At 39.7% G+C, this 27,495-nt stretch overlaps 1 protein-coding gene across 5 annotated transcripts in view; it reads right to left on the minus strand.

Moving 5' to 3' along the window:
* The window catches only part of RNF216 (ring finger protein 216), a 142,795-nt gene that overhangs the window by 105,177 nt on the left and 10,123 nt on the right, over positions 1 to 27,495 (minus strand). For 3 of the 5 annotated variants that reach the window (XM_032326718.1, XM_032326722.1, XM_032326723.1), the window contains exons 2-5: positions 22,826 to 22,961; positions 16,554 to 16,687; positions 10,275 to 11,132; positions 9,443 to 9,519 (exon numbers count right to left, since the gene is read on the minus strand). In XM_032326718.1, coding sequence (XP_032182609.1) covers positions 9,443 to 9,519; positions 10,275 to 11,132; positions 16,554 to 16,687; positions 22,826 to 22,892 — 1,136 coding nt within the window. In that variant the 5' untranslated portion in view covers positions 22,893 to 22,961. Of the gene's footprint in view, positions 1 to 9,442; positions 9,520 to 10,274; positions 11,133 to 16,553; positions 16,688 to 22,825; positions 22,962 to 27,265; positions 27,309 to 27,495 lie in introns of those variants that run through there. The other 2 variants (XM_032326720.1, XM_032326721.1) reach the window with 2 other exon arrangements.

Here is a 27,495-nt window from a genome sequence, read left to right on the forward strand (position 1 = left end):
CCAGCGAGGTGCCTCACCCTGTGACAACCAAATACAACAACATGCTGAGCTCTTGGGATGACTCCACAGAGACGAGGACAGGCTGGGGGGTGAGGTGTAGCTCTCGTGCTTCAGTAGCAGGAAAGCTTCTCAGCGCAAAGGGTCACGGGGATTCCCCACTCCACCTCTCTCCCTTTCCTTGCTCCTGCAGGTTCTTAGAATGACTCCACCCCAGGATTCTTGAATCCCTTCTTCCCAGGTCTCTCCTGTCCAGTGCCAACAGTAGAGCCTTTAGCAGGAGGACAGGTCCAGCAGGAAGAGGAGAGAAAAAGCACTCCCCTCCAGCTCCTCTTCTCCCCCAGAGGGGAGAAGTGGGAACAGAGGGGGGGGGGGGCTTCTTCATCAGCCCCTTCTGCAGGTTATACAGACCTCTATAGGCTGACCTGAGAATTAGTCACCACCAAGAATCTAGTGTCCATGGGGAAAGGCCTCAAGGTCGAAACAACTCTGTTCACATGCACATCTGGACAAACTACAACCCAGATGTGGAGCGCCTCCTTCATTTCAAACATGCCTGTTTATAATGTTCTGGTTAAGTGCGGCTACCACATCCCAATGAAAGACCAGATATCAGGAACTTGGGGGGAAGATAAAAAGGTCACTCAGTGAAGAACCTTCTTTAACAGCACAGCTATCATGGGTGCAGCCAGTGGCATCTACGTGGGGCGCATGGCAGATGATCTGCTAGAGTACTAGCAGAAAGAAAGTATTATAACTCCTATTTTTAAAAATCTCATCCTTTACAATTTTCTACTTGGAAGTATTTTTCTAAAGTACATGATACAGAATTACAGCATATGACACAGAAGTAAAATAGTAGGTGTAATTTCTAGAAAACAAAACAAAAGCCAACCATGTATTAGGGGTTCTTCTCTGACCATTCATTTCGTATTTTCAGTATTAAGAAGATCACACCCAGAAACACTGCAAGAGAAGGAATTCCACATGGCAGAAATCAGAGGTCTGCGTTCGGTTACTTACGTAAGTTTCAACCTCAAGTCAAACTTGTTTATGATGCAATATATTTTTAAGTAATCTGTACACCTGACATGGGACTCAAACTCATGATCCCAAGGTCAAGAGTCGGAGGTCCTTTACTGATTGAGACAGAGGCCCCTGGAGGCTCTCTCTCTCTTTTTTTTTTTTTTTTAAAGATTTTTAAAAATTAAAAAAAAAATTAATTTATTTGACAGAGATCACAAGTAGGCAGAGAGGCAGGCAGAGAGAGAGGAGGAAGCAGGCTCCCTGCTGAGCAGAGAGTCCAATACATCCGGGCTTGATCCCAGGACCGTGGGGTCATGACCTGAGCCGAAGGCAGAAGCTTTAACCCACTGAGCCACCCAAGAGCCCCTTTTTTAAAGATTTTATTTATTTGACAGACAGAGATCACAAGTAGGTAGAGAGGTAGGCAGAGAAAGAGATGGAAGCAGGCTCCCGGCTGAGCAGAGAGCCTGATGTGGGACTCGATCCCATGACCCTGAGATCATGACCTGAGCCAAAGCAGAGGCTTAACTCACTGAGCCACCCAGGTGACCTGGAGGCTCTCATTCTGAACTGTCAAAGTCATTTGTATTTTAACACCTTTACCCTTACCAAAAGAACTTTCCTGAAGGTTAAATGATATTCAGTGGCACAGGTAATTAAATACAAAGTTTCTTTTTTGTAGAAATGGAACTATAACCCAAGACATCAATATTTACAGCCTGGGGCCAAGGCAGTGGGAGGCTTGTCAGTACTCAAATCTCCCCACCCATGTATATTATTTCATACCTGATCTGACCTGACAAGCTGAAGGGTCTCAAGAAAGCACTGCTACTAAATGAGCCAGGCTAGTATTCCAAGCTTTTATTCCTTAGATAGTTGCTGCTGCCTTGATCTAATTTAAGATTCATTACATGTGAGTGAAAAATCTTAGTAATCAGCTCAAAGAGATTACCATCACAGGAGGTTGGTTCTCTGGCGAATAAATCCCTCGTGCTAAAATGACCAGATGGTTATGTCTATAGGTGATTTAAAGATTGCACATAAAGTAACCGAGAGTGTCAGCCACCCACAATGCCAGCTTGCTCAACTCTGCTTTGTGCCTCCTTTTGGGTCTGTATTAACAATATTTAGCTTAGCTGTTGTGAGAATTAACACCTTAGGTCCCAAGAGCCCAGGGATAAAAGTCATGTACAATTACCGCACAGTCCCCTTTCTTTGAATTTCACAAGTATTTTTATATGTTTAAGAATGAATATTTGAGGGGGGCCTGGGTGGCTCAGTGGGTTAAGCCTCTGTCTTCAGCTCAAGTCATGATCTCAGGGTCCTGGGGTGGAATCCGGCATTGGGCTCTCTGGTCGGCATAGCTCCCCCAACCCCGCCCCTCCCCGGTCTGCCTCTCTGCCTACTTGTGATTTCTCTCTCTGTGTGAAATAAAAGCTTTAAAAAAAAAAAAAAAAAAAAAAAAAAAAAAGAATATTTGCATCTGAGTGATGTGAAAGGCATAGAATCAGTAAGTCCCTAGGATGAGACTCAGGAGGTAAGAGAACAAACTGTCACAGAATCTGTCAATTTCACAGAAATTAATCCTGCAAAAGTTGAAAAATAATACATTCACATTTGTAGAATGAGAGGGAAACATTAAAGTATACTAAATTTCTAAAGGGTTACTTTAATATTTACTATAAATTATTAAAAAATACTTAAACTTGGCATTTCCTATTCAAATCCGTATTCTACATTCTTCAGTATATCCTACAGTATTAGCTACATGTGCTGGGTTTATACTTAATCATTTATGTTTTCCAAACGGAACAAAACCAGTATTGCATTTCCTAATCGGGAAAACATGAACAACAGCAAAAGAATTCAGTGAGAAAAGGTGCAAACAATTCACATAGGAGAGAAATACAATTAGTAAACAAATACATGAAAAATCCCATGCAGCCCCCATTATCAAAGAAATAAACAGTAAGCTCCCTTATGCCTAGTTAACACCACCATTATGCATCATCACTGAGACATTACTAAAGCAATTCACGTACAGCTCCAACAGCAACATAAAGTGGTATGACTCCACTGGAAATCTATGGGGAAATATGTTTCAGTGACCATGAATTTGTTTATAATGTCCAACCCTGAATTTTAACTTTTAGGATTTCAGCATGTAGTGAGTATACAGAAAGAAAAGGGAAAGTGCCATATAGGAAATTATGTTCCTTATAACAACGGTGAAAACGAAGAACAAAGTATTTAACAAAGAGTTAAACTCAATAATTAACTGTTATTAAAGGTGATCATTATTAACATCACCATTATTTTACAAACAAGATATCCAGAATTGCATCAACTCTTTGAAAAAACTGTGTTTGCATTCCAAGAAGAACTAAAAGCTTGCATAAAAATAAAATCAGTTGTTTTTTAGTTGAGGGGAAGTCGAGATACTTTTTTTTTTTTTTAAGATTTTTATTTATTTGATAGACAGAGATCATTAGTAGGAAGGGGGGCAGGCAGATAGGGGGGTGAGGGAAGCAGGCTCCCTGCTGAGCAGAGAGCCCGATGAGGGGGCTCAATCCCAGAACCCTGGAACTATGACCTGAGCTGAAGGCAGAGGCTTTAACCCACTGAGCCACCCAGGTGCCCCGAGATACTTTTTATTGCAAAAATGTACTAGTTATTTCCATTCAATTTCCCTATGAATCTAAAAATGCTCTAAAAACAAAGTTTATGGGGCGCCTGGGTGGCTCAGTGGTTTGGGCTGCTGCCTTCGGCTCGGGTCATGATCTCAGGGTCCTGGGATCGAGCCCCGCATCGGGCTCCCTGCTCCGCAGGAAGCCTGCTTCCCTCTCTCTCTCTCTCTCTGCCTGCCTCTCTGCCTACTTGTGATCTCTGTCTGTCAAATAAATAAATAAAATCTTTAAAAAAAAAAATAAAAAAATTAAAACAAAGTTTATTAGTTAAAAATAATGTAATTATGAAGTCATTACTTTCATTTTTAGTAATGGCAGACCAATCTTCCCAAAAATGAGAAACAAGACCAGAAATTCAGAAATAAAAAATTTCTGCTTGAAAATACCAGTAGTCAGGGCACCTGGTTGGCTCAGTCAGTTAAGCATCAGCCTTCAGCTCAGGTCACGATCCCAGGGTCCTGGAACTGAGCCCTGCATTGGGCTCTCTGCTCTGCAGTGAATTGTCTTCTCCCTTTCTCCCTCTCCCTCTACGCTCTCTCTCAAGTAAAAAATAAAATCTTAAAAAAAAAGAGAGAGAAAGAAAATACAGTAGCCAACAGGATGGCAAAGAAGGCGAAATCTGGTAAATACTGGAGGCTCGGGAGGGATGTGGAAGAATGGTTCAAAGGTGCTTTATTTGTGAAAGCCAAAAGGTGGAAACAACTCAAATGCTTATCAAAACCAGAGGGAAAAACTATAGTATTTTGATACACATGGGATACCACACAGCAGTGAAAATGAATGAACTATAGTTATACAGAGTGTTGTGCCCGAGTTTTTGCATCTGAGAGACCACCAAGGAGCCAAGCACTGATGGAATCACACGAGGGTTTATTTGACAAGCTTAAGCTTGGGCCCAAGTGTACCCTACACAGTGGAGTAAGAACTTGGACCCCAAGCCAGATTACAGTCAGAGTTTTTAAAGGCAGAGTAGGGGTGGACTCAGCGATGGGTGAGGACAAAGGGGATTAGGGATGGCGTAAGTTTCTAAGGACTTTCGGAAACAAGGTCTCCAGGACCTTGAGGGGCTAGCTATTGTTGGGAGAGAGGTTATTTATTACCAATAATAAAAATCTTCTCGTGAGACCTTTTAGATGTGTATCAGTAGGCCATATACTTGGGAATGATTCTCCACACTATCTTGGAGGTTTAAAGATAAAGTTTCCTAAAGGAATTGTTAAAGTAGACTTACAGGATTCTGGTCGGACCTGTCGGGGTAGGGGGTCGGTTAGGCTAGGATTGTTCTTAGCAAAACCTCAAGGTGAGGGCATTTAAGTCCCCAGGGGAGAGCCACTCTGTCTGTTTCAAGGGCTTGTCAGTAGGTGAGGAATTATAATGATTTTCTTCTGCCTCTGTTTCCCACATCACCTAAACTTGAGGTGGGATGGCCTTAATTTTCTTGGCCTCCACACAGAGCATGGGTAAACCCCAGAAACAATGCTGAGTGAAAGAAGCCAGTCACTAAAGGATAGAGACAACATGAAATCTTCACAAAATCTTCAGTGTTTGAAGATGGTGGCAATGTCCTTTTTTGAGGGAGGATTTCTAGATGCTAGTTACATGAATGTCTGGTTTGTGATAAATTATTAGGCTCGTTATCTTTATTTTGTGCATTTTTCTATATGTGTATTACAGTCCACAATAAAAAAGGTTTTAGGGGCGCCTGGGTGGCTCAGTGGGTTAAAGCCTCTGCCTTCGGCTCAGGTCATGATCTCAGGGTCCTGGGATCAAGCCCAGCATCGAGCTCTCTGCTCAGTGGGGTGCCTGCTTCCCTGTCTCTCTTTCTCTCTGCCTGCCTCTCTGCCTACTTGTGATCTCTCTGTCAAATAAATAAATAAAATCTTAAAAAAAAAAAATTTTTTTTTAAATGCTGACTATTGGGGCGCCTGGGTGGCTCAGTTGGTTAAGCAACTGCCTTCAGCTCAGGTCATGATCCTGGAGTCCCAGGATCGAGTCCTGCATCAGGCTCCCTGCTCAGCAGGGAGTCTGCTTCTCCCCCTGATCCTCTCCCCTCTCATGCTCTCTCTCTCTTACTCTCAAGTAAATAAATAAAATATTAAAAAAAAAAAAAAAGAAGTACATCAAATTAAAATTAGAAGTTCTTAGGAGTCCAAACCTAAGTGAAAGTGAAATCCCAGAGAAGTAAAGCTAAACAGAAGCAAGATTTTCCTGAGTGTACTCACCAAGTCACTTACATATTCAAAAAGAAAATAAAGATAATGATAATCATCTTCTTCTTAAGTCCTTAGTTCACAGGGCACAGAGACAAAGCTCACAGGCCATAAGGAGAAACATGCCTTAATACTGATGATGAGTGGACGGAGAGGAAACAAAACGCACTCTGAGAATTTGTGAGTATTATACTCAGTCCTCATCCAGGACTAAATTCTTACTATCTCGATGACTCAAAGCTTTACAGACAACAATCTAAAGGATAAAGTAGTGTTAGACCAACAACTGCCCGTAGGCACGTGCTGAAAGACAAAGCGAATTCTTCCTGAAGGAACCATTTCTATCAAAACCCCAAGAATGAGCTGACGGTCAAAATTTACAAAATGCACAAGGAAAAGAGGATACAAAGAGTCAGCAGAAACAACATTGTAAGGGTCACAAGGACCTCAAGTGTCAGAATGATCATACTCAGAACACAAAGAAGCTATGTTTCTTGTGTTTAAAGAACTAAATGGATTAAAAATACAGGCAAAATGATGACACTAGAAAAATGATCTGGAGAATTACCAATTAAGGATGCCAGAATGAGAAGAATATAGGAAATGGAACTAAAAACACTGTGGATGAGTTTCGTGGCAGATTACACCCCACTAAAAAGAAAATTAGTGAGCTAGAGGATTGCCTTGAAGGAATCATCCAGAGTATATCACAGAGGCAAGAGATGGGGTCAAGAGCCACAGAGCACGGGGGAGAAGCGTGACAGGAGAAGGATGAGAACAGGGTTATTTGAGGATATACTGGCTACTGAATTTTTAGAACTGAGGAATGTCATCATTCTACTACCTAGAACAGCCTATGTTCTAACTGTACCGTCTTAGTGAGAAACGCATTACGCATAAAATAACTATAAAACATTTTTTACTTTACTCAATAGTAGTCATCGGTAGTAGCACTGCCACAATAATTTTATGTATATTGTAGGATAAAAAGTTGTATTAATGTTACTAGAAACTACATTTTTAGTGGAGGGACACATAAATGTAAAATTTACAAAGACTGAGGGAGGGGTGTCTGGGTGGCTCAGTGGGTTAAAGCCTCTGCCTTGGGCTCAGGTCATGATCTCAGGGTCCTAGGATAGAGCCCAGCATTGGGTGCCCTGCTCAGCAGGGAGCCTGCTTCTCCCCACCCCTGCCTGCCTCTCTGCCTACTTGTGATCTTTGTCTGTCAAATAAATAAATAAAAATCTTAAAAAAAAAAAAAAAAAAAAAGAAGAAGAAGAAGAAGAAGAAGACAAAGACCGAGGGGAAAAAAACTTTAATGTTAAACTTGAATGTGAAATTATGAACATATGATTAAAAAACCCGATATTCTTGGTATGTCCCCTGTTAAGAGCTGACGCTAGTGGCAAAAACCTGGGTTTCATGGAGAAATAACCCTATTCCTGGTTTAGGGAAGAAACATTCAAGGTAAGCCCAAGCAACTCTGTATTTCAGAAAGCAAGGACATGCTCAGACTAATAGGGTCATGTCAAAATGACAATAGATGCATCTTAAGAGGCTCCTACTGGTCAAACTTAGGATAATTCAGTACCAAAACCAAAAAAGGTTTAAACTGATTGTAAAATATCACTTATGTAAAATCTTAAAGTCCACAGTAACTTAGAAAGAGACCAAAAAGTAAAAGGACAAAATCTTACAGAGCAACACCAGATAATAACCCAGGTGGTGGATATATGGGGTTCATCATACAGTCTTTCAACCCATGTTAAAAAATACTGGGGTGGCTCAGTTGTTAACTGTCTGCCTTCGGCTCTGGTCATGATTCCAGGGTCCTGGGATCGAGCCCCACATCAGGTTGCCTGTTCAGTGGGAAGTCTGACTGTCCCTCTCCCACTTCTCCCGATTGTGTTCCCTCTCTCGCTGTGTTTATCTCTGTCAAATAAATAAATAAAATCTTAAAAAAAAAGAAAAGTGTTTACTTAAAAAAAAAATACTGGGAGGAAAATCAATGACATTAAAAAAATTAAGTGGGGGACTGTTCTAGATTAAGAAGCTAAAGAGATAAACACATTATAAAACTCTGACTCAATTCTGGTTTAAAAACTGGTCACAGAGGTGCCTGGGTGGCTCAGTCGTTTTAGAGTCTGCCTTCAGCCCAGGTCATGATCCCGGGGTTCTGGGATCAAGCCTGGAGCTGGGCTCCCTGCTCCTTGGGAAGGCTGCTTCTCCCTCACCTCCCCACTTGTGCTCTGCCTCGCTATCTTTGTCTCTCAAAAACAAACAAACAAACAAACAAAAAAAACCCTAGAAACAAACAGAAAACCAAAAACTGGTTAGTGGCTGTCCCTGGATAGAGGGCGACGGACAAGGTGGCCCCTGGCACCAACAGTCTTTGTATGAATTAGAAAAGAGCATCTCCTCTGGCTGCTGACCTGGGCAATGGGGCTCCTCCCACTTGGCCGTGGCAGGGAACAGCTCTCACTTGCACTCCTGGCTGAGTACTATAGTACTGGGCATAATCTTCTGAGGATAGAGCATTAGGTATACTACCTCTTCTGTCTAAAGGATGTGATCTGTATTAACTGAAAATTTTCTTAGTTTCAGTATTCTACTGTTCTTCACAAATTTACAACTATTTCACCTCTGCAGACTAGAAGGGGGGGGAAGAGTGTAAAAGGGGAAGGACTTATTTGTTTTTTGGGAGACACTTCAATTTTTTAGAAAATTATAGTTTTGTTTGTTTGTTTTTTTTAAAAATTTGACAGAGATCACAAGTAGGCAGAGAGGCCGGCAGAGAATGGAAGGGAAGCAGGATCCCTGCTGATCAGAGAGGCCAATGCAGGGCTCGATCCCAGGACCCTGCGATCATGACCTGAGCTGAAGGCAGAGGCTTTAACCCACTGAGCCACCCAGGCGCCCCTATAGTTATCATTTTTACGATAAACACTAAAGAAAACATTTCCATGCACTTCTCCAAACAGGCAGAGTGGTTGCAGAACACTTTTTGTTACAAATAAAGGGAAGAAAATGTCTTTTAACAACCTGACCAGAACATGTAGTATCAATGCTCAGAATTAACAAAGCACCTTAATTCCATAACCATGCAGCACTAAGTAAAACCCAGAAAGTCTGTATATGACTAAAATTAGAACTCTTCTAACAGGATCATTAAAGGAAACATAATGCTAAATGAAATAAGCCAGTCACCAAAGGACAAATACTGTGTTATTATTCTACTATTATGATGTTTCTGGAGTAGTCAAATTCAGAGAGACAGAAAGTAGAAGTGTATGTCCCAGGGGCTGGGGGTGCAGCGGTGGGGGATAAGGAGTTACTGTTTATGGGGACAGTTTCAATTTGGGAAGATGAAAATGTTCTAGAGATGGTGGGGATGGTTGTGCAAAAATGTGGAGCTAATTAATGCCATTCATCTGTATACTTAAAAATGGTATAAACCGTAGAATTTTATATTATGTGTATTTCACTACAGTAAGAAAAACAAAAGGCATATGGTGTACTTACACATTCAAATCATAATAATTCTTCAAATGAATTATCTCCTCAATATACCCATTTGCGACATCTGGAAATCTGGCTTCCTGAAAAGGAATAAAAACATTATTTTTCATCCACTAGAATGCTTTCAAATTGTAATAAAAATCAGATGGCAAAAAGTAAAATAACTCAAGACGAGAAAGAGACTGTAAGGCAAGTCTGTGCCCATACTTAATGTGTCTACATGGAGTGTGGACTCCAGAAAGGACCCTAGAGATTACCTGGTCCTCTGCCACTTTGCGTATCTGTTCTTCACTCTTTCAATTAACACTGAACACCTCTGCCCAGGCCAAAGGAGTCCGAAAAGGAGAAAGCGCTACCTCTTAACATGCACATAAGCTCGTGTGCCAGACAAAAACACCCAGGGGAAAAGGGCTGAAAGCCTGTTCAAGGGCAATGAGCAGCTGAGTCGGAATCCACAGCCCTGCATCACACTCTGCATCAGGGATATCCAACAGAATTTCAAACAGTGATGGAAATGTTCTATTCTGTGCTTTCCAGTATGGTAGCTCTCTGGACCCATGTGACTACCAGGCAGTTTAAATGTGACTAGTGCCACTGGAAACAGAATTTTAAATTTTATCTAGTTTTAAGGCACTTAAACAGGTACGAGAAACCACCACACTGGACAGTGCAGCTCTAGGTAATCTTATTCTTCAGAGTCTTTCTTCTGTTTTATATATTCAGCTCTAGATCCCTGATGAAAACAAAGTGCCCCCACCACCCTGCTGTGACTTTGCAGTAAAAGAAAACCTAGTACATTTAGTGTAATTATTCACTTAAATAAAATAAAACTTACTGTTTCTTTCACTAAAAGTGCAATGAGTTCTTGATCTACCTCAGTAGCTTCCTGCCCCCAAAGGTTTTCCAAATTAGGCTCCTGAGATCCTTGGAGTGGGAAGGCTGGCCCTGGCTCTTCATCATCTATTGCTAATTGTTGGTCTTCGAGCTCTCCTAGAGGATGGGCAGGCTGAGGAGAAGAGGGGCCTGGAATCCCATCCTGTTGGGGTTCCGGTCTTGGAAAAGCTGGTCTTGGAAAAGTGAGTCCCGGGGGTTCATGCTGATACAACAATGGGCCCAGTTCTGCTTCAGGCTGCCGCTCCTGAGGAACAACCTGGTTTGTTATCTCACGGGGCTGTTGGTTTAGGGACTGGAAGTAAGGATGGTCTAACCAGCAGTCTTCTTCGATGGCCTGATCATCCAGGATAGCAGTCGATTCTTCAAGGTTTGATAGAAGCTCTGTCTCTGAATCTTCAGATGACTGGTTCTGAGTGTCCAGAGGATCGCTGTCTGGTGAAAGAAGGCTACCTTCTTCCAAGATAACGGTTTTCTGCTCTGACCTTGGGTTGATGATGTCATTTGCTGTTTGGTTATGACTTGGTCCAGGTTTGGGTTCTCTTTCTGTTTGGCCACTTGGCTTAATGAATTCAGAAACTCCAGGAGGCCCAAGATCCAGAAATTCACCGTAGTCATCCTCAGAATCATCCTGCGCCCCAGAATCAAACAATGAGCTGTTACACACTGAAAAATAGCCGTTCTTATCTGATTCAAAGGCTGCTCTAGACTTTTTAGGCCTTTCTTCTCCCAATCTTTTGAGATCTTGCCACTGGGCAGCTGGTTTGATGAGATTGGGTCGTGATGTCTGAGGTTTATTTGTCTAAGAAAAAATGAAATTTTAATAATAATTCAATTTCTTTCCTAGACCTATGTCTCCTTGTGTAATTATGTTGAGCTCTGGAGACAGGACAGGAAAGAAACAAAACCCAAAACACCCTACCCCACAAAACCTATTCTTCTTAACATTTATCTTAACACTGAAATTTGATTCCAACTCTTAGAATCAACACAGCCATTCATAGACTGGAACCTGAGTTCTAGTTTGCTTATATAGTTACACATAGTTTATATATAATAAAATTTATATATATAAAGTTTAAAAATTTATTTAAAATTATTAAAAATTTATAAAAATTTACATATATAGTTTATATAATTACAGCTATAATTTCACCTGACACCACTAAAATGCAGCTGCACTGCAGAGGAAATAATGAAAGAACAAGAAAACAGCAGAACAAGGACTGTTCAAAAAACATGAAAACAACTTAAACCTCATCGGTAATTAGCAAAATGCAAATTAAAAAAGGATGTCCTCCACCCCCTCATAAGACTGGCAGAGCTTTTAGTTAGATAAGTCAGAACACTGATAAGGATGTGGAAAAACTCTCAGGCTATCATTCACCGCTGCTGAATTGAGGAGAGCAATTTGGCATTACTGATTAAAAATACATATCCTTAGGATCTATCAGTATAACCTTTTTATATCTATTGTATAAACCCTTCTGTAGCTAAAGGGCACATATTTAATAGATATTCACTGCCACACTGCTCAAAACATAAAAAGAAAAAAATCGGAGACGTTCTACAGTTTATGCCCGAGAGAGTGGTTAAATTAAAATGCATGTCCAATTTTAAGGTAATGGAATACAGGTCCTCTGTCCCTTCTCTTCTCTGAAATCCCCCCAATCCAGGCAGAAGAATGAGACACAAAACTGAAAATCTTCGATGAAACCAGCAGACATGTGCAATCCCAAATCACAGCATATAAGAGAAGGAGCCAATAAATGCAGAACTACAGATGTCTGGCAGGGAAGAGAAAACTTCAGAAAGGCAGAAAGTTTTCCAAAGATGGTGATGTGCCCCGGGAGGACAAGACCAGTGCCCGTTTGGAACATGGGAACGGCCACTCCACTGACAGGAGTTTCTGAGGATCTTAGACTATGAGGGGACAAACACCTCTGTAGGGGGGCACGTGTCAGTGACACGGGATGGACAGAAACTTTGAAATGGGCTTCTCTGGAGCCAGCAATCTCTGCCAGGTCCTAAGAAGAGAACGCTAAATAAACAAAAGTCCATGTACACAAACACTCCCTGCCTACGCACCTACACACACCCACACATACCCACACACCCACCCACCCTCTGGTAAGAGAGAACTCCCGCTAGCCAACAACAGTCCCTGAGCCTTTCCCCAACATAACTGCCTGGTCCAGGAGAAGTTCAATTGCATTCGAAGTTGAGTAATAAAAACCAACTAGAAACTATAGAAAGATACCCAACTTAAAAAAAAAAAGAAGAAATGGCAGATGAATAACACAATTAGAAAGTTAGTACTACACAGCAGGTAAAATAATGACAAAACAGAAACAAAAACACAAATTAGTAATACAATAATTATTTCTTTAATATAAATGTTTAAAATCATGGTTGAGTAGAAATAAGATAATTGTCAAAAAATGGGAGATGAAGTAGCCAGGGGTCCAAAAATACACTTAAAGCTGATTAATCAACTGGTACATGTAAGGACAGCATATGAAACTATAAAAGTTATACCAGAAGAACTAAAAAGAATAAAACTAAGGATAAAAACCTTAAAAAAAAAAAGGTTTTCAAACTACCAGCTACACCACAGTTCCAAAATAAGTAAAAACAAAACCTCCAAGATGCAAGGAATATATAGTGAAAGATTATTTTTTAAAAACAACTTAGTTATTTTTGAGAGAGAGCATGTGAGCCCATGAGCTGGGGAGACAGGCAGAGGGAACCTCAAGCAGACCCCTTGTTGAATGTAGAGCCTAACAAGGCTTGAGCCCATGACCATGAAATCATGGTCCAGGCTGAAATCAAGAGTCAAATGCTTAACTGACTGAGCCACCCAGGTGTTCTTCAAAGATTATTTTTTAAAAGAATAAAAATGTAAAGCAAAGTAAATATTACAAAAGAACTAAAAACAAATGATAATAATCACATTTTAAATATAAATGAGGGGTGTGCCTTGCTAGCTCAGTCAGGGGAGTGAAGGACTCTTGATCTCAGGGTCATGAGTCTGAGCCCTACCCTGGATGTAGTGATTAAATAAATAATTTAATATAAACAAGATCAATTCTTCTATTAAATTTAAAAGTCTCTTTAAAAAGATCCCCTAAAGCAAAACCCAACCACACACTCACATATAACCAAGTTATTGGCACATTGATTCAGAAAGCACATGAGTAAAGACAAAAAAGTGGACTACTTTTTTAAAAAAAATATTTCATTTATTTATTTGACACACAGAGAGAGATCACAAGTAGGCAGAGAGGCAGGCAGAGGGAGAGGGAGAAGCAGGCTCCCCGCTGAGCAGAGAGCCCGATGCGGGGCTTGATCCCAGGACCCTGAGATCATGACCTAAGCAGAAGGAAGAGGCCTAACCTGCTGAGCCACCCAGGTGCCCCTGGGCTTCTTTTTCTAGTAACAACATACTAGATCAATGCTTCTACTGAGTAAAAGCAGCAAACTTGGGTCAAAATATAAAAGCAACATCAAACATCTACTTGAAGGCCTCAGAGATATAGTGGGACAGGGACCAGGAAGTAGTAGTCCAGTAAAATGAGCCCCACAATGGGGTACTTTTCTCTTGTAGCAGCATTTGCTAATTCCAGACCCAGATGAAGAGGAGAAGATAAACAACACTTCCGACATCCTCGCTGAGGAGCTATGGGCACCAAAGGTGGAATTCAGAACTCACCATGGGGAAGGGTTCTGGTAAATCTCAAGCTCGGGGTGAATTGGAGATGTGCTGGACCTCTCTGGAAATGAATCCTTGTTTGTGGAGAGTTTAAATCCCTCCATCTGAAATTGCTCGTTCCCCAACCATATTTGAAAAACAAATGTGAGGGGCACCTGGGTGGCTCAGTCAGTTAAGCGTCTGCTTTCAGCTCAGGTAATGATCCCAGAGTCATGGGACCGAGCCCCGCATCATGCTCCCTGCTCAGTGGGAAGTGTGCATCTCTCTTTGCTCCTCCCCTGCTCATAGTTTCTCTCAAATAAATAAAATCTTAAAAAACAAAAAAAAAAAAACAAAAAAAAAAAGACTCAGAAGACACAGAGAAGAGGTTTAATTTTATTTAATACACTAAAAAAAAAAAAAAAAAAACAACTTAAAGAATTTATTTTGTAGGAAAGTGTCACAGAACAAAACTGGTATTAAAGTGACAGAAGGGGTGCCTGGGGTGGCTTGGTCAGTTAAGCATCCAACTCTTGGTTCTGGCTCAAGTTGTAATCTCAGGGTCCTGAGATCGAGCCCTGTGATGGGTTCCATGCTCAGTGCAGAGTTTGCTCGAGATTCTCTCCCTCTACCCCTCCCCCACTTTTTAAAATAAATCAATCTTCAAAAAAGAAGAAGAAGAAGAAGAAGTGACAGAGGGGACACCTTGGGGTCTGGTTAAGTGACTCTTGATTTTGGCTCAGGTCCTAATCTCATGGTTGTTGAGTTTGAGCCCTGCATTGGGCTCCATGCTGGGTGTAAAGCTTACTTTAAAAAAAAAACAAAACAAAAGTGACAGAAAATCTAAACATGTTAATTACCACAGAGGAAGCTGAGACAGTTTCAAAGAAATGGCCCCCAAGAAAAGCAATAGCCCAAATACCTATAGGGTAAATTCTATCAAATCTCTAACACGCAACACTGATATTATTTAAAACAGTAATGTCAACACAAAGAAGAAGAAGAAAGAAAACTTCTAAATTCTTTTCATGAAATCAGAATCAATCATGTTTGTAAAAACCCTGTCAGAGACAGCACAGGTGCACACATATACACCTACAGGCCACTCTCCCTCATACCAACTATGGAGAAAACCCTAAATAAAATCTTAGCAAATGGAATCCAAGGGCTTATTACCATTACATTACAATACCATTACCAAGCAGAGTTGATCCAGAGATAGCAGAAAAATTTACATTAACAGATCGAAGAAAAATTATATGACAATCTCCACAGATGCTGAAATGGAATTTGACAGAATTCTATATTCAGTAATAAAAACTTAAAGTAGATGGCTATTTCCGTAACATACTTTAAAAAATGGTATCTCAGCATGCCTGGGTGGCTCACTTAGTTAAGAGTCTGCCTTTGGCTCAGGTCATGATCACTGAATCCCAGGATCCAGCCTTGCATCAGGCTCCCTGCGCAGGGAGGAGTTTGCTTCTCCCTCTCCCTCTGCTCCTCCCCTGCTCATGCTCTCTTTCTAATAAAAATCTTTAAAAAAAAAAAAAAGAAAAAGAAAAAGGATAACTCAAGCAAAAATCTACTACTCACTTAGCAAAGAAACATTAGTAAGTATTCCCATTTATGTCAGTGGATATTTTTCTCACTCCTACTCCTATTATTAAAATTTTTGAGAAAGCATTATTTAATATAATTAGACAAGATATAGACAGAAATAAAAACTGGAAAGGAAGAAACTGCAAGTATCGTTATTTGCAGGTAGATCAGCTGCCATCCCTTGAGAGGGTCATAGGATCAACCGAAAAACAACTATAGACAATAAAGATAAGGTGAAATTAATATAAAATTAATATAAAACCCACCACACTTCTAAATTAAAAAAAAAATGGTTAGAAAGTACAGTTGAAGCAAAGATATCCTTTACAAAAGTGACAGAAAAGATAAAATAACTAGGAAGAAACTTAACAAAAAATGTTTAACATTTAAACTGGAAAAAAAAAAATTCAAAATGCTCTAGCTGAGGAATATAAAGGAAGGATAGGCCAAATGGAACAGAAGTTAGAAAGGGTCAGTACTATAAAAAATGGTTAAGTTTAACAATAATGTTTGTTTTGAATTCTATCATCAAGCTACCTACTGGAATTAGAAAAGCTGTGCTCAAAATTTATATAAAAGTATGAAGCACAAAAATATCCAGGATGAGTCTGAAAAAAGTACAGTAAAAAGGGGAGATGAACGCTACAAGAAGGATTTAGTAATTGCAACAGTGCAGACCAGTGCACAAACAGCAAATAATGCAGAAGTTGAGAAACTGACCAAACATTGGCTTCTAAAGTTACGGGGGCATCAGTCAGGGCAGAAAGGGGCTATTCTCAGAGATGCACGACCACAGCACACACAGAGCCACAGTGCAATAGAAATGGTGCTCTCAGCTGTGCTATGAGGTCCCACAACCACTAGCATAGGGCCGAAGAATCAGATCACTAACTTGCAATAATGCCTCATCATGGTAGGTTTAAGAAAACTCACTTCTGTCAGGATGACATCATCATCCAGGTCCTCATCGTCGTGTTGCTGAGGAGCCGGGGTGACCAGCATAGGAACCCCTTCCTCATCAGAGGAGTCAGATATGGTGATGGGTCCATCTCTGAGATTGATCCAGTCTAAAAGGAGGCAGAGAACATGGTTACCAGGAGATGAGCATGATCTTCAGTCTTTTAATTCAATTTTGGCATGAAAAGGGTCAAGCCTAAAGCCGAATTCATGGCTACTGCTGTGTTAGCTTATCTCCTCAAGCAGCACACACGCCCAAATATTAACAGCTAGGTTTCTGTGGTGAGCCTTGCCAATAATACATTTTGGGAAGCAATAGAGAAAATCTAACAACGTTATTAACCTTTTCTTATACTAGGTCTGAGAAATCTGTCGGTGAAATCCTGACTGCCAGTTTTTAAAAAGTGAAATCATGGTCTCCCACCTCATCTCTATTCTTTCCAGGGAATAAAACATTGTTTTATTATTCAACTGACTAATCTGAAAAAACTTTCACTCAAAACTAGTAAAATTTTCATTTAATTTGTTCACCTTAGACATAAACTTTAGATACAATTTATACACAGTTCAATATTTCAAAAACCCATTTATCATCTACGACTGTAAACAACAGAAACATCCTAATTTCTTTTTATTTTTAAATTTTATTATTATTTCTTAAGATTTGAGAAAGAGAGAACATGGGAGTGTAAGTGAGCGCTGGAGCAGATGAAGTACAGAAGGAGAGGGAGAAGAGAAGCAGATTCCCTGCTGAGCATGGAGCCCAATGTGGGGCTCAAACTCAGGGCTCTGAAATCATGACCTGAGCCAAAATCAAGAGTTGGATACGTGACTGACTGAGCCACCTAGGTGCCCCATCCTTTTAAGTACAACTAGAGTTAAGCTATCTGGATATAGTAATTATGTTGGAAGTTTCTAACTCCTTTTATTTGTTTGAAAACAGAGCATGCTGGGGTACCTGGGTGACTCAGTAGTTAAGGGTCTGCCTTTGGCTTGGGTCATGATCCCAGGGTTCTGGGATCGAGCCTCACATCAGGCTCCCTGTTTGGGGGGAGGCCAGCCGCTCTCTCTCTCACTCCCCCTGCTTATGTTCCACCCCCCCCCATCAAACAAACAAACAAATAATAAATAAATAAATATCTTGCAGAAAATGGTACTTAAAAAAAAATAGAGCATGTCTATGAATTACTGGGTAACAGAAACTGTTAATTTTTTTCTGCCTGGCTCATGGGAACATTAAAGGTTAAAACAGGTAAAAAAGAGCAAATGCATTTGAGAGTTTGGGCGGGGGGACACAATGAGGAAAGAGGCACCATCAGTTACAAATGTTGAAATTTCTCCATTAAAGCTCTAATATCTTTCTCAAGGCAATGCCTCATTTATTTTTACAGTATTCAACAATTTGAAAAGCAATCTAAAGTCAATTATCTCACTTCATCCCTGTAACAACCCTGTGGTGAGCCATGGACAGCAGTCTGTTGAATCTAAGGTCAGACTACCCGGGTTCAAGTCTCCGCTCCACCATATGAAAGCCGCGGGATGCTATTACCTAACTTCCTCAACATTAAAAAAAGTTAACGATGATGGCTTGAGGGGAGAAGGCTCACACCCCCAGCCTGCAGGGTGGACAGCCAACCAGAGGTAGCCCAATTCATGACAGAATTCCACATTTTCCTGAATGCTCCCCATCATTATATTCCTTTGGTTATTTTCTGATACTGAATAATTTTTGTTGTTGTTGTTTTTACAATTTTGTTTAATTTTCTTTGGAAGACTCTAATTGACTTTATTAAGCAATTCTTGATTTGGGCAACACCCCACCTAGCAAGCAGAATGGAGCGTCGGACAACTTTGTCTAATTTTACCACTGGTTTTGAAGAGAATCTGTCAAGTCAGCCATTCCAAAAAAACCCACCCGGTGGAGGTCCACTATGAAGGGACACTAAGGCAGAGGCACCAGGCACAGGGTCAAGAGAGTGCCAGTGCCAGTGCCACAGCATAATGAACAAGCCTCCGGCCACCTTCTATTGCTTCGCTCCCAGAATGCTGGCAGTCTCTGATTCCTGAGGCAGGAAATGTACATTCCTCTCTGCAAGAACTGGCCCAAGACCAGAACACTTACTGACACCCTTGGAAGACCCAATGAAAAAGCTGGCTTGAAACCTATCATCTCAGAGTGGAAGCCCAATGGTTGACAAGATTATTCCCCAACACACCATATATAAATATATTAGCCTTTAAAAAATTAAAGTATAACAAAATCTATGAACCAAATGTCAAACTCCATGAATTAATCAAAAGGCCCATACCTGAGGGACCATCACCAAGGTCAGTAAATACATTTCCAGCACATTAATAGTCTCCTAGCTCCACAGACTAGTTCTGCTTGTTTTTTGAGTATACATTTGTTCCTGGCTTTCTTGCAAATACCAGGCCCACGCATCCATGCTATGGCATGTCCTGTAGCTCTCTGCTGTATGTAATCCACTATGTGACTCTATCGCAAGATATTTATTTTTCTGTCAATGGCCATTTGGGTTGGTTCCAGTCTTGGCTGTTTTGGATAACACGGTCTTGAACACTCTTTTTTTTTTTTTTTTAAAAGAGAGAGAGGGAGAAAGAACCTTAAGTAGGCTCCATGCCCAGCATGGAACCCAACTTGGGCTTGATCCCACAGCCGATTATCATGATCTGAGCCAAAATCAAGAGTTGCACACTTAACTGACTGAGCCACCTAGATGCCCCTTAATGCTATCTTGAACACTCTTATGCATGTCTCTTGGTATACTCATTTCAGTTGGGTACATTCTAGGAGGGAAGCGCTAAACCATAGGGAAAGCATATGTTCAATTTCAGTGGACAACGCCAAATAATTTTCTCAACTGTGCTAATATACACTCCTGCCAGCAGTGTGGGGTGGGATGGTACCTGTACTTCATGTCCTTAAGTGGAACATAGCCATGCTCATTCATTTATACATCATCTATTGCTGCTTTCATCTTACCATGGTATAGCTGAGTAACTGCCAGACAGCATAAGACTTCCCAGACAAAAACAGTGACTATCCGACTTTCAAAAGTTTGTGGAGTCTTCATTTATTCAGTTTTCTTCAAACATGATTATTAGGTGCATCTCATAACCTTCAACAATTTGTATTTTCATTATCACACAATTCAAAATATTTTTATTTCCACTGTGATTTCTTTTTTGAACCGTAAGTCATTCTGAAATGTATTCCTAAGTTCCACACATAGAGGAATTTTCTAATTATATTTCTGTAATTGATTTACAACTTAATTCCAACATGGTTAGAGAATATAAGCTATATGATTTCAATCCTCTGAAACCTGGATCTTGTTTTGTGGTTCAAAATGGCCAATTTTGTTAAATACGTTGGGTGCAATACTCCATTTATGTCTATTATGTCAAATTTGTTGATCGTGTTCTATATTCACACCAATGTTTGTGTATGCTTGCTCTGTCAGTTAATGAAAGAAACATGCTTAAAATCTCCAAAATAATTGTGGATTTATCCATTTCTCCTTTTAGTTCTGTTCATTTTTGCTTTGTGTATTTTCACAACATGTTACTGAGTGTACAGAGATTAGAACTGTTTTATCTTTCCAGTGCACTGACCCCTTTATCATTATAAACTCTTTATTTATTAATACTTCTGGCTAAAGTGTCCACCTTATCTGATAATACACAGACATACCATCTCTTTTTTGTGCTATTTGCATAATCTGTCTTTTTTTGTTCCTGTACTTTTAACCTTTATTTTACCTTCATTTTTAAAAAAAAAAAATTATTTATTTATTTGACAGAGAAAGATCACAAGTAGGCAGAGAGGCAGGCAGAGAGAGGGAAGCAGGCACCCTGCTGAGCAGAGAGCCCGATATAGGACTCGATCCCAGGACCCTGGGATCATAACCTGAGCTGAAGGCAGAGGCTTAACCCACTAAGCCACCCAGGCACCAGACCATTACCTTCATTTTTAAGCCTATTTTTACTGGGTATGGAATTCTTGCAATTGAATACTACACGGCAATTAAAAAGGATTTAATTTAATGCTACATGGCAGAATCTCAAAACATCACACTGTACAGAAAAATTCAGGCATAAAGAATATAGACTGTATGGTTCCATTTATATGAAACTATATAGTGACAAAAAATAGATCAGTAGTTTCCCTAGGCTGAGAGTAGGGTGAGGACTGGCTGAAGACCAGACATAGAGGAACCTTTCTGGGAAGACAGAAATGTCCCACATCATGAATAAAGGGGGTGATTACATGGGTATTTTCATTTTTCAAAGCTCACTGAACTATATCCTTAAAATGTGTGCATTTAAGTAAATTATACCTCATAAAGCAGATTTAAAAATAAAGAAATCTACAGGAGCTGGCACTATAAAAATTATTAATATGGCGCATAAAAGCAAAACTCTGCAATCCTGAAAAAAATCCTCATGCAGCGTGCAAAATACACAAAACTTGTCTAACAGAAAAATATACCTCCAAAGTGAGTAATTTCCCCAAAGGAATTAGTTGTTCTGAAACCCTGTTCAAGTATATTTAAAACCCAGCTAAAAGACAACTACAACATTAATTTGATATACATGTTTAAAAGATTTGGAAACAATCCCATATACAAATTATAGCTAAGATTTAAAACTTTCTGACTCATAATAAATTACGGCTCTCTTACTACCAAGCTAGAATAAACTCTTCGTAAAATCCTTAAAAAGTAGTGCTTCTTTTGCATTAATAATTTGCATAGTTTAAGCATTTTATTTTTCTATTTGCTTAATAAAATCTGTTCAACTTTAGGGATGCCTGGGTAGCTCCGTGGGTTGGGCCTTTGCCTTCTGCTCAGGTCATGATCCCTGTTCCCGGGATTGAGCCCCACATTGGGCTTTCTGCTCAGCAGGGAGCCTGTTTCCCTTCCTCTCTCTCTGCCTGCCTCTCTGCCTGCTTGTGATCTTTCTCTGTCAAATAAATAAATAAAATCTTAAAAAAAGAAATTTGCTCAACTTTAAATATTCTCTGAAAGCCAAATGTATATAATTTACCCTCTGCTGGGAAAAAAAATCATCTTCATAAGCACAAAATATTATCAATGGGAAGAAAACCTCAAAAAATATATAGTACAATTTCTTCCATGGGAAAAAAAAAAAAAAAGATTATATTTATTTGAGAATGTGTATGCACTCAAGTGGGGAGGGGGAGTGACACAGGGAGAGGGAGAATTAGACTCCTCACTGAGCAAGGAGCCCAACTTGGGACTTGATCCCAGGACCCCAAGATCGTGACCTGAACAGACACTTCACTGTCTGAGTCATCCAGGAGCCCCCTTCCATGGAATTTATACTTGCAAAAAATACTTTTCCTACTCAGCAGCATGAATTTTTTCCTTTCAGCCTAGGTGTAAATGTAAATTCTGATTTGACAGGAAATTTCACATGCATTTAGGAATGTTACAGATATGCAGGCTCCCTTCCCTTTTTCTTTTCTTTCTTTTTTTTTTTTTTTTTTTTAAGATTTTACTTATTTATTTGAGAGAGAGACAGTGAGAGAGAGCATGAGAGGCGAGAAGGTCAGAGGGAGAAGCAGACTCCCCATGGAGCTGGGAGCCTGATGCGGGACTCGATCCCGGGACTCCAGGACTGTGACCTGAGCCGAAGGCAGTTGCTTAACCGACTGAGCCACCCAGACGCCCTCCCTTCCCTTTTTGAATCAATGAACTTCCCCAAATTTTAAACACCGTACAATGAAAGAATATATATTCTAGAATTCCCTATTTTAGGCAATCAGAATCTTTTGGGGAAAAAAATTAAGCATCATATGAAGGGACAAAAATGCTGTAGCAGCACTTTCAGATCATACAGGCCTGGAAAAGCACTCCTTTGAAGACCCCATTCCTTCAAAAAAGGAACTGTCACAATTCCCACACTCCCACCTCTTAAGATCCAATGACTGCACATTCACAGCTTATTGTGGCTTGCTCATTAATAGCTTAATAATCCACTTGTGATGAAAGATTCTTAAAACTTCATTCATGCCAGTATGTGTCACCATCTGACACAAAATTCCAGTCTAATGAGCCCATTACACCAGATGTTCTGAGGTCTAAAAATGAAATGTCTCTGGGGTCCACATGGTGCAAAACAGGTTCATTTCAAAGAAACTATGACTATACCATAAGAGAAAAAGCAATAATAAAAGGGAGAAAGTGAGAACAAACACTTACCTTGTCCCCTGTGGCAGTGAAAGTTGTTCAAATGAATTACTTCTTCATTATTGTTTCCCTCTGCCATTTTCAAATGCAGACGTACACATACGTGCTTGCTAATATCTAAACATGGTGACTATCTGTTCAAAAGGGTCTGAAAAAAAAAAAAAAACACATTAAGAATGAGGCATTGTCAGAACTCTTCCCTCATATTTGAAGGTAGCATTCTAAGCTTATGGTGAAACCACTGAAGGGAAAAATAAAAGAATGCGTAACTGAAAAGCTGATGGGTGGGGGGAGAAGAATAATTTAAAAAATAACTTATTATTGTAAAAGAACATAACCTATTATTGTAAAAGAACAGAGGAATAAAGCATCAAAGAACAAATGGAACACATAAAGAATAAAATAAACTTAAAAACTCAATCACAGCAACCTACGGAATGGGAGAAAATATCTGCAACTCATAGTAGCTTGTAAGGGGTTAAAATCTAAAATATACAAAGAACTTCCACGACTTGATAGCCAAAAGCAAATAATCCAATTTTAAAATGGGCAACGGACCTAGATAGACATTTTTCCAGTAAGATACTCAATTGGACTACAGGTACATGAAAAGGTGCTCATTATCACTAATCACCAGGGAAATGCAAATCAAAACCAAAAGTCATGGCCTCCCCCTTGTTAGAAAAAGGTAAAGAGATAACAAATGCTGGCAAGGATACAGACAAAAGATAGCCCTCGTACACTACTGGAGGGAATGTAAATTCTCTTCATGCAAACTAGTATGGGGGTGCATCAAAAAATTTTAAAAAGGGCACCTGGGGGCTTAGTCAGTTAAGCCTCTGCCTTTGGTTCACTTCATGATCCCAGGGTACTGGGACGGAGCCCTGCATTGGGATCCCTGATCAGTGGAGAGTCTGTTTCTCCCTCTGCCTCAACCACCCCCAACCTCACTTGTGCTTTTCTCTCAAATATATTTAAAACAAACAAACAAATAACCCCCCCAAATTAAAAATAAAACTACCATATGATCCAGCAATTCCATTTCTGGGTATGTATGTTCGCTGCAGCATTATTTACAACAGCCAAGATGTGGACACGGCCTAAATGTTCATTCAGTGAATGGGTAAAGAAAATAGAGGGGCACCTGGGTAGTTCAGTTAAGTGTCCAACTCTTGGTTTCAGCTCAGGAATGATCTCAGGGTCCTGAGAATGAGCCCTGCGTTGGGCTCTGCACTGAACGTGGAATCTGCTTGACCCTCTCTCTCTGTTCCCTCTCATAAGTAAATTTTATAAAAAGAAAAAAAAAAAAAAGAAATGCTAGAAAACAGAATGCTACTAAGGTGTAAAAAAGAGGGCAATCCTGTCATTTGCAAGAACATGGATGAATTATACACTAAGCATTATATACTAAGTGAAATGAGACAGAAAAACAAACAAGATATGATCTCACATGTAGAGTCCAAAAAACAACTCAAAATCCCACAAAGACCCAAACTCGTAGAAACTGAGATCACATATGGTTACCAAAGGTAGGAGAACTGGATGAAGGAGGTCAAAAGGAACAAAGTTCCAGTTATAAAATAATAATGGGGCCAGAAGGTACAACATGAGGACTACAGTTAACACTGCTGTAGGGTGTATTTGGAAACTGCTAAGAGAGTAAATCCTGAAAGATCTTATCGCAAGGGAAAACACATTTTTCTCTGTTTTGGGGGGTTACCCATATGAGATGATGATGTTAACTAAACTTCCCAAGGTAATTACTTTGCAATTTATGTTAAGTCGTTATCTTGTACAACTTAAATATAATCATACTGGAAACTGTACTACATAAACAGACAACATAAACACTGTTAAGAAAAAGCTTTAAAGCAAAAGGATGGAAAGCAATAGACTGGTCAACTAATAAGATACTTTATTTTTCAGTCATAAGATGTCCATCTGATTCTTTTTTAAAGACTTTATTTATTTATTTCATGGACAGAGATCACAAGTAGGCAGAGAGGCAGGAAGAGAGAGAGGGAGAAGCAGGCTCCCCGCCGAGCAGAGAGCCCGATGCAGGGCTCCGTCCCAGGACCCCGGGATCACGACCTGAGCCAAAGGCAGAGGCTTTAACCCACTGAGCCACCCAGGGGCCCCTCCATCTGATTTTTTAAATAAACTCCAATTCTATGTTGAAGCTCTCTTTTCAACTAATCTTTTCTTTTTGGGAGGGAGGCAGAAGGGGTACAACAAAACCCATGAAAAATTCTATGAATAGACTAGAATCAGACAAAATTGACATAAGTAGTTATCAGAGACCAGTAGGGAGACTTCATCCAGTTAAGAGGGTCAACTCACAGAAGATACAGTATTGAATGTGTATGAATCTAATAATACCATTTCAAAAATATATACACCTCAAACTGACAGAAGTTAAGGAAGTAACACAAATCCACACTTATAGCCGGACAGATCTGAAGAGCACTATCAAACCACTTGACCTCACTGACGCTGATAGACCACTCTACCTAACAACTGCAGAACACATATTTTTTTCAAGTATATAGAGAACATTTACAAAATGGATTATATCCCTGAGTCATAAGACTAGTCTCAACAAATTTCATGGGCTTGAAATCATACGGTGTATTGTTACCTGGTAACAGTCAGTAAAAGATAACCAGGAAATTTCTAAATACTGGAAATTAAGCAAACTAAACAACTGATGGATTAAAGAAGAAATTATGACGAAAATTAGAAACTCCTGTATTTTGACTGGATGAATCAAACAGTAATGAAAACAAAATATGTCAAAATTCATAGGCTAGAGTTAAAGCAGTGTTTAGAGGGCAATTTATACATCCAAATGCTAGTTTAGAGAAGAAAAAGGACCACGATATCAATGACTGGAGCCTCAATCTCAGGAAGCTAGAAAAAGCACAGTAAATCAAATCAGAAAAATAGAAGACAATCATTAACAGCAGGAATCAACAAAATAGACACAAACATATAAAGAAAAGTCCAAACAAAAAGTTGTTTCTCTAACAAGATTAAGAAGACTGATAAACCTCTCATAACTGATGAAGGGAAAATGGGAGAAAACACAACCAACCATTATCAGGAATGTAAAAGAAGACACCACTACAGATTCTACAATATAAAAGGAGTATTATGTATAATTTTATACCAATCAATTTGAAATTGTGACTGGATAAACTCTTTGAGATACAACTTGCCATAGGGGAAGAAAAGTTTTTATTTATTTATTTAAAAATTATTTACTTAGGTAATCTCTATACCCACTGTGGGGCTCAAACTCATGGCCCTGAAATCAAGACACATGCTTTGTGGACTGAGCCAGCTAGGTGGCCCTGAACAAAGAAAACTAAATCTCAACAGAGCGCTACCAAACAAGGAAACTGAATCAGTAACTAATAACTTTCCCACAAAGAATACTGTAAAAGCCCTATAACCTTTCCCAGTAAAGTCTTCGAAATATCCAAGGAAGAAGTGTAACTAATATTACAAAAACTGAGAGAACAGAAAAAGAACAAACATTATTTCTGAATCATTTTATGAGGCCTGCATAATTCTGATACTCTAAGCTCATTAGAACAGCACAAGAAAGACCAATCTCTCTCATGAACACAGATGCAAAAATCATAACCAAAGCAAAGCAAAGTAAGGTATGTTATTGGAATAAAGAAAAAACTGTATCATCATTGCAGTAGGATGGAGGAAAAAGCATTAAAATTTAACAGCTATTCATGATTAAAATCTCTCAGCCTACTGGTTATTAGAGAAGACTACCTTTGCCAAGTTGAAGACATTTCAAAAACACTAGAGCAAATCTCACACCTAACAGTGAAGCAATGAAAAGTTTTTTCCCTAAAATTGAGGAGAGTTTGCACCATTTCTCAACTACACTGTACTGGAGGTTGTAGAAGGTGCAGTAGGGCAATAAAGAGAAATAAAATATCAAGCCGAAAGGGAGAAATTAAAATGGCATTATATGCAGATGATAAGATTTTATATATATACATACATAGATTTTTTTTAAGATTTTATTTGACAGAGATCACAAGGAGGCAAAGAGGAAGACAGAGAGAGGGGGTAAAGCAGGCTCCCACTGAGCACCCGATGTGGGACTCGATCCCAGGACCCCAGGATTATAACCTGAGCCGAAGGCAGAGGCTTTAAACCACTGAGCCACTCAGGGGCCCCAAGACTGTCTACTGATGCAAGACAGAAAAACAGACTAGAGGGCTCAGAAACAGACCCATATACATTTGGTTATCTATATAAAAACAAAGGTGCTACTGCAATGTAGTGGGAACAATGGTCTCCCGATAAACATTGCTAGGCCAAGTGGGTATCAATAGAGGAAGAAAATGAGCCTTGATTCATTCCTTATACCACACATAAACATTTGTTCCAGAAGGATTATCAAAAGATAAAACAACAGGGCACCTGGGTGGCTCAGTCGGTTGAGTGTCCAACTCTTGATCTCAGGTCTCAGTCTTGGGGTCTCGAGTTCAAGCCCCACGCTGGGCATGGAACCTACTTAAAAAATAAATAAATAAAATGATAAAATAATAAATAAATGCAATGAAAGAGGTGCCAGACCTCTATATAAAAAACTGTAAATCACTGAGCGAAACAAAAGAACACTAATGAATGGAGACACATACCACATTCAT

Source organism: Mustela erminea, chromosome 20, assembly GCF_009829155.1.
Source record: "Mustela erminea isolate mMusErm1 chromosome 20, mMusErm1.Pri, whole genome shotgun sequence".
Lineage (NCBI taxonomy): Eukaryota > Metazoa > Chordata > Mammalia > Carnivora > Mustelidae > Mustela > Mustela erminea.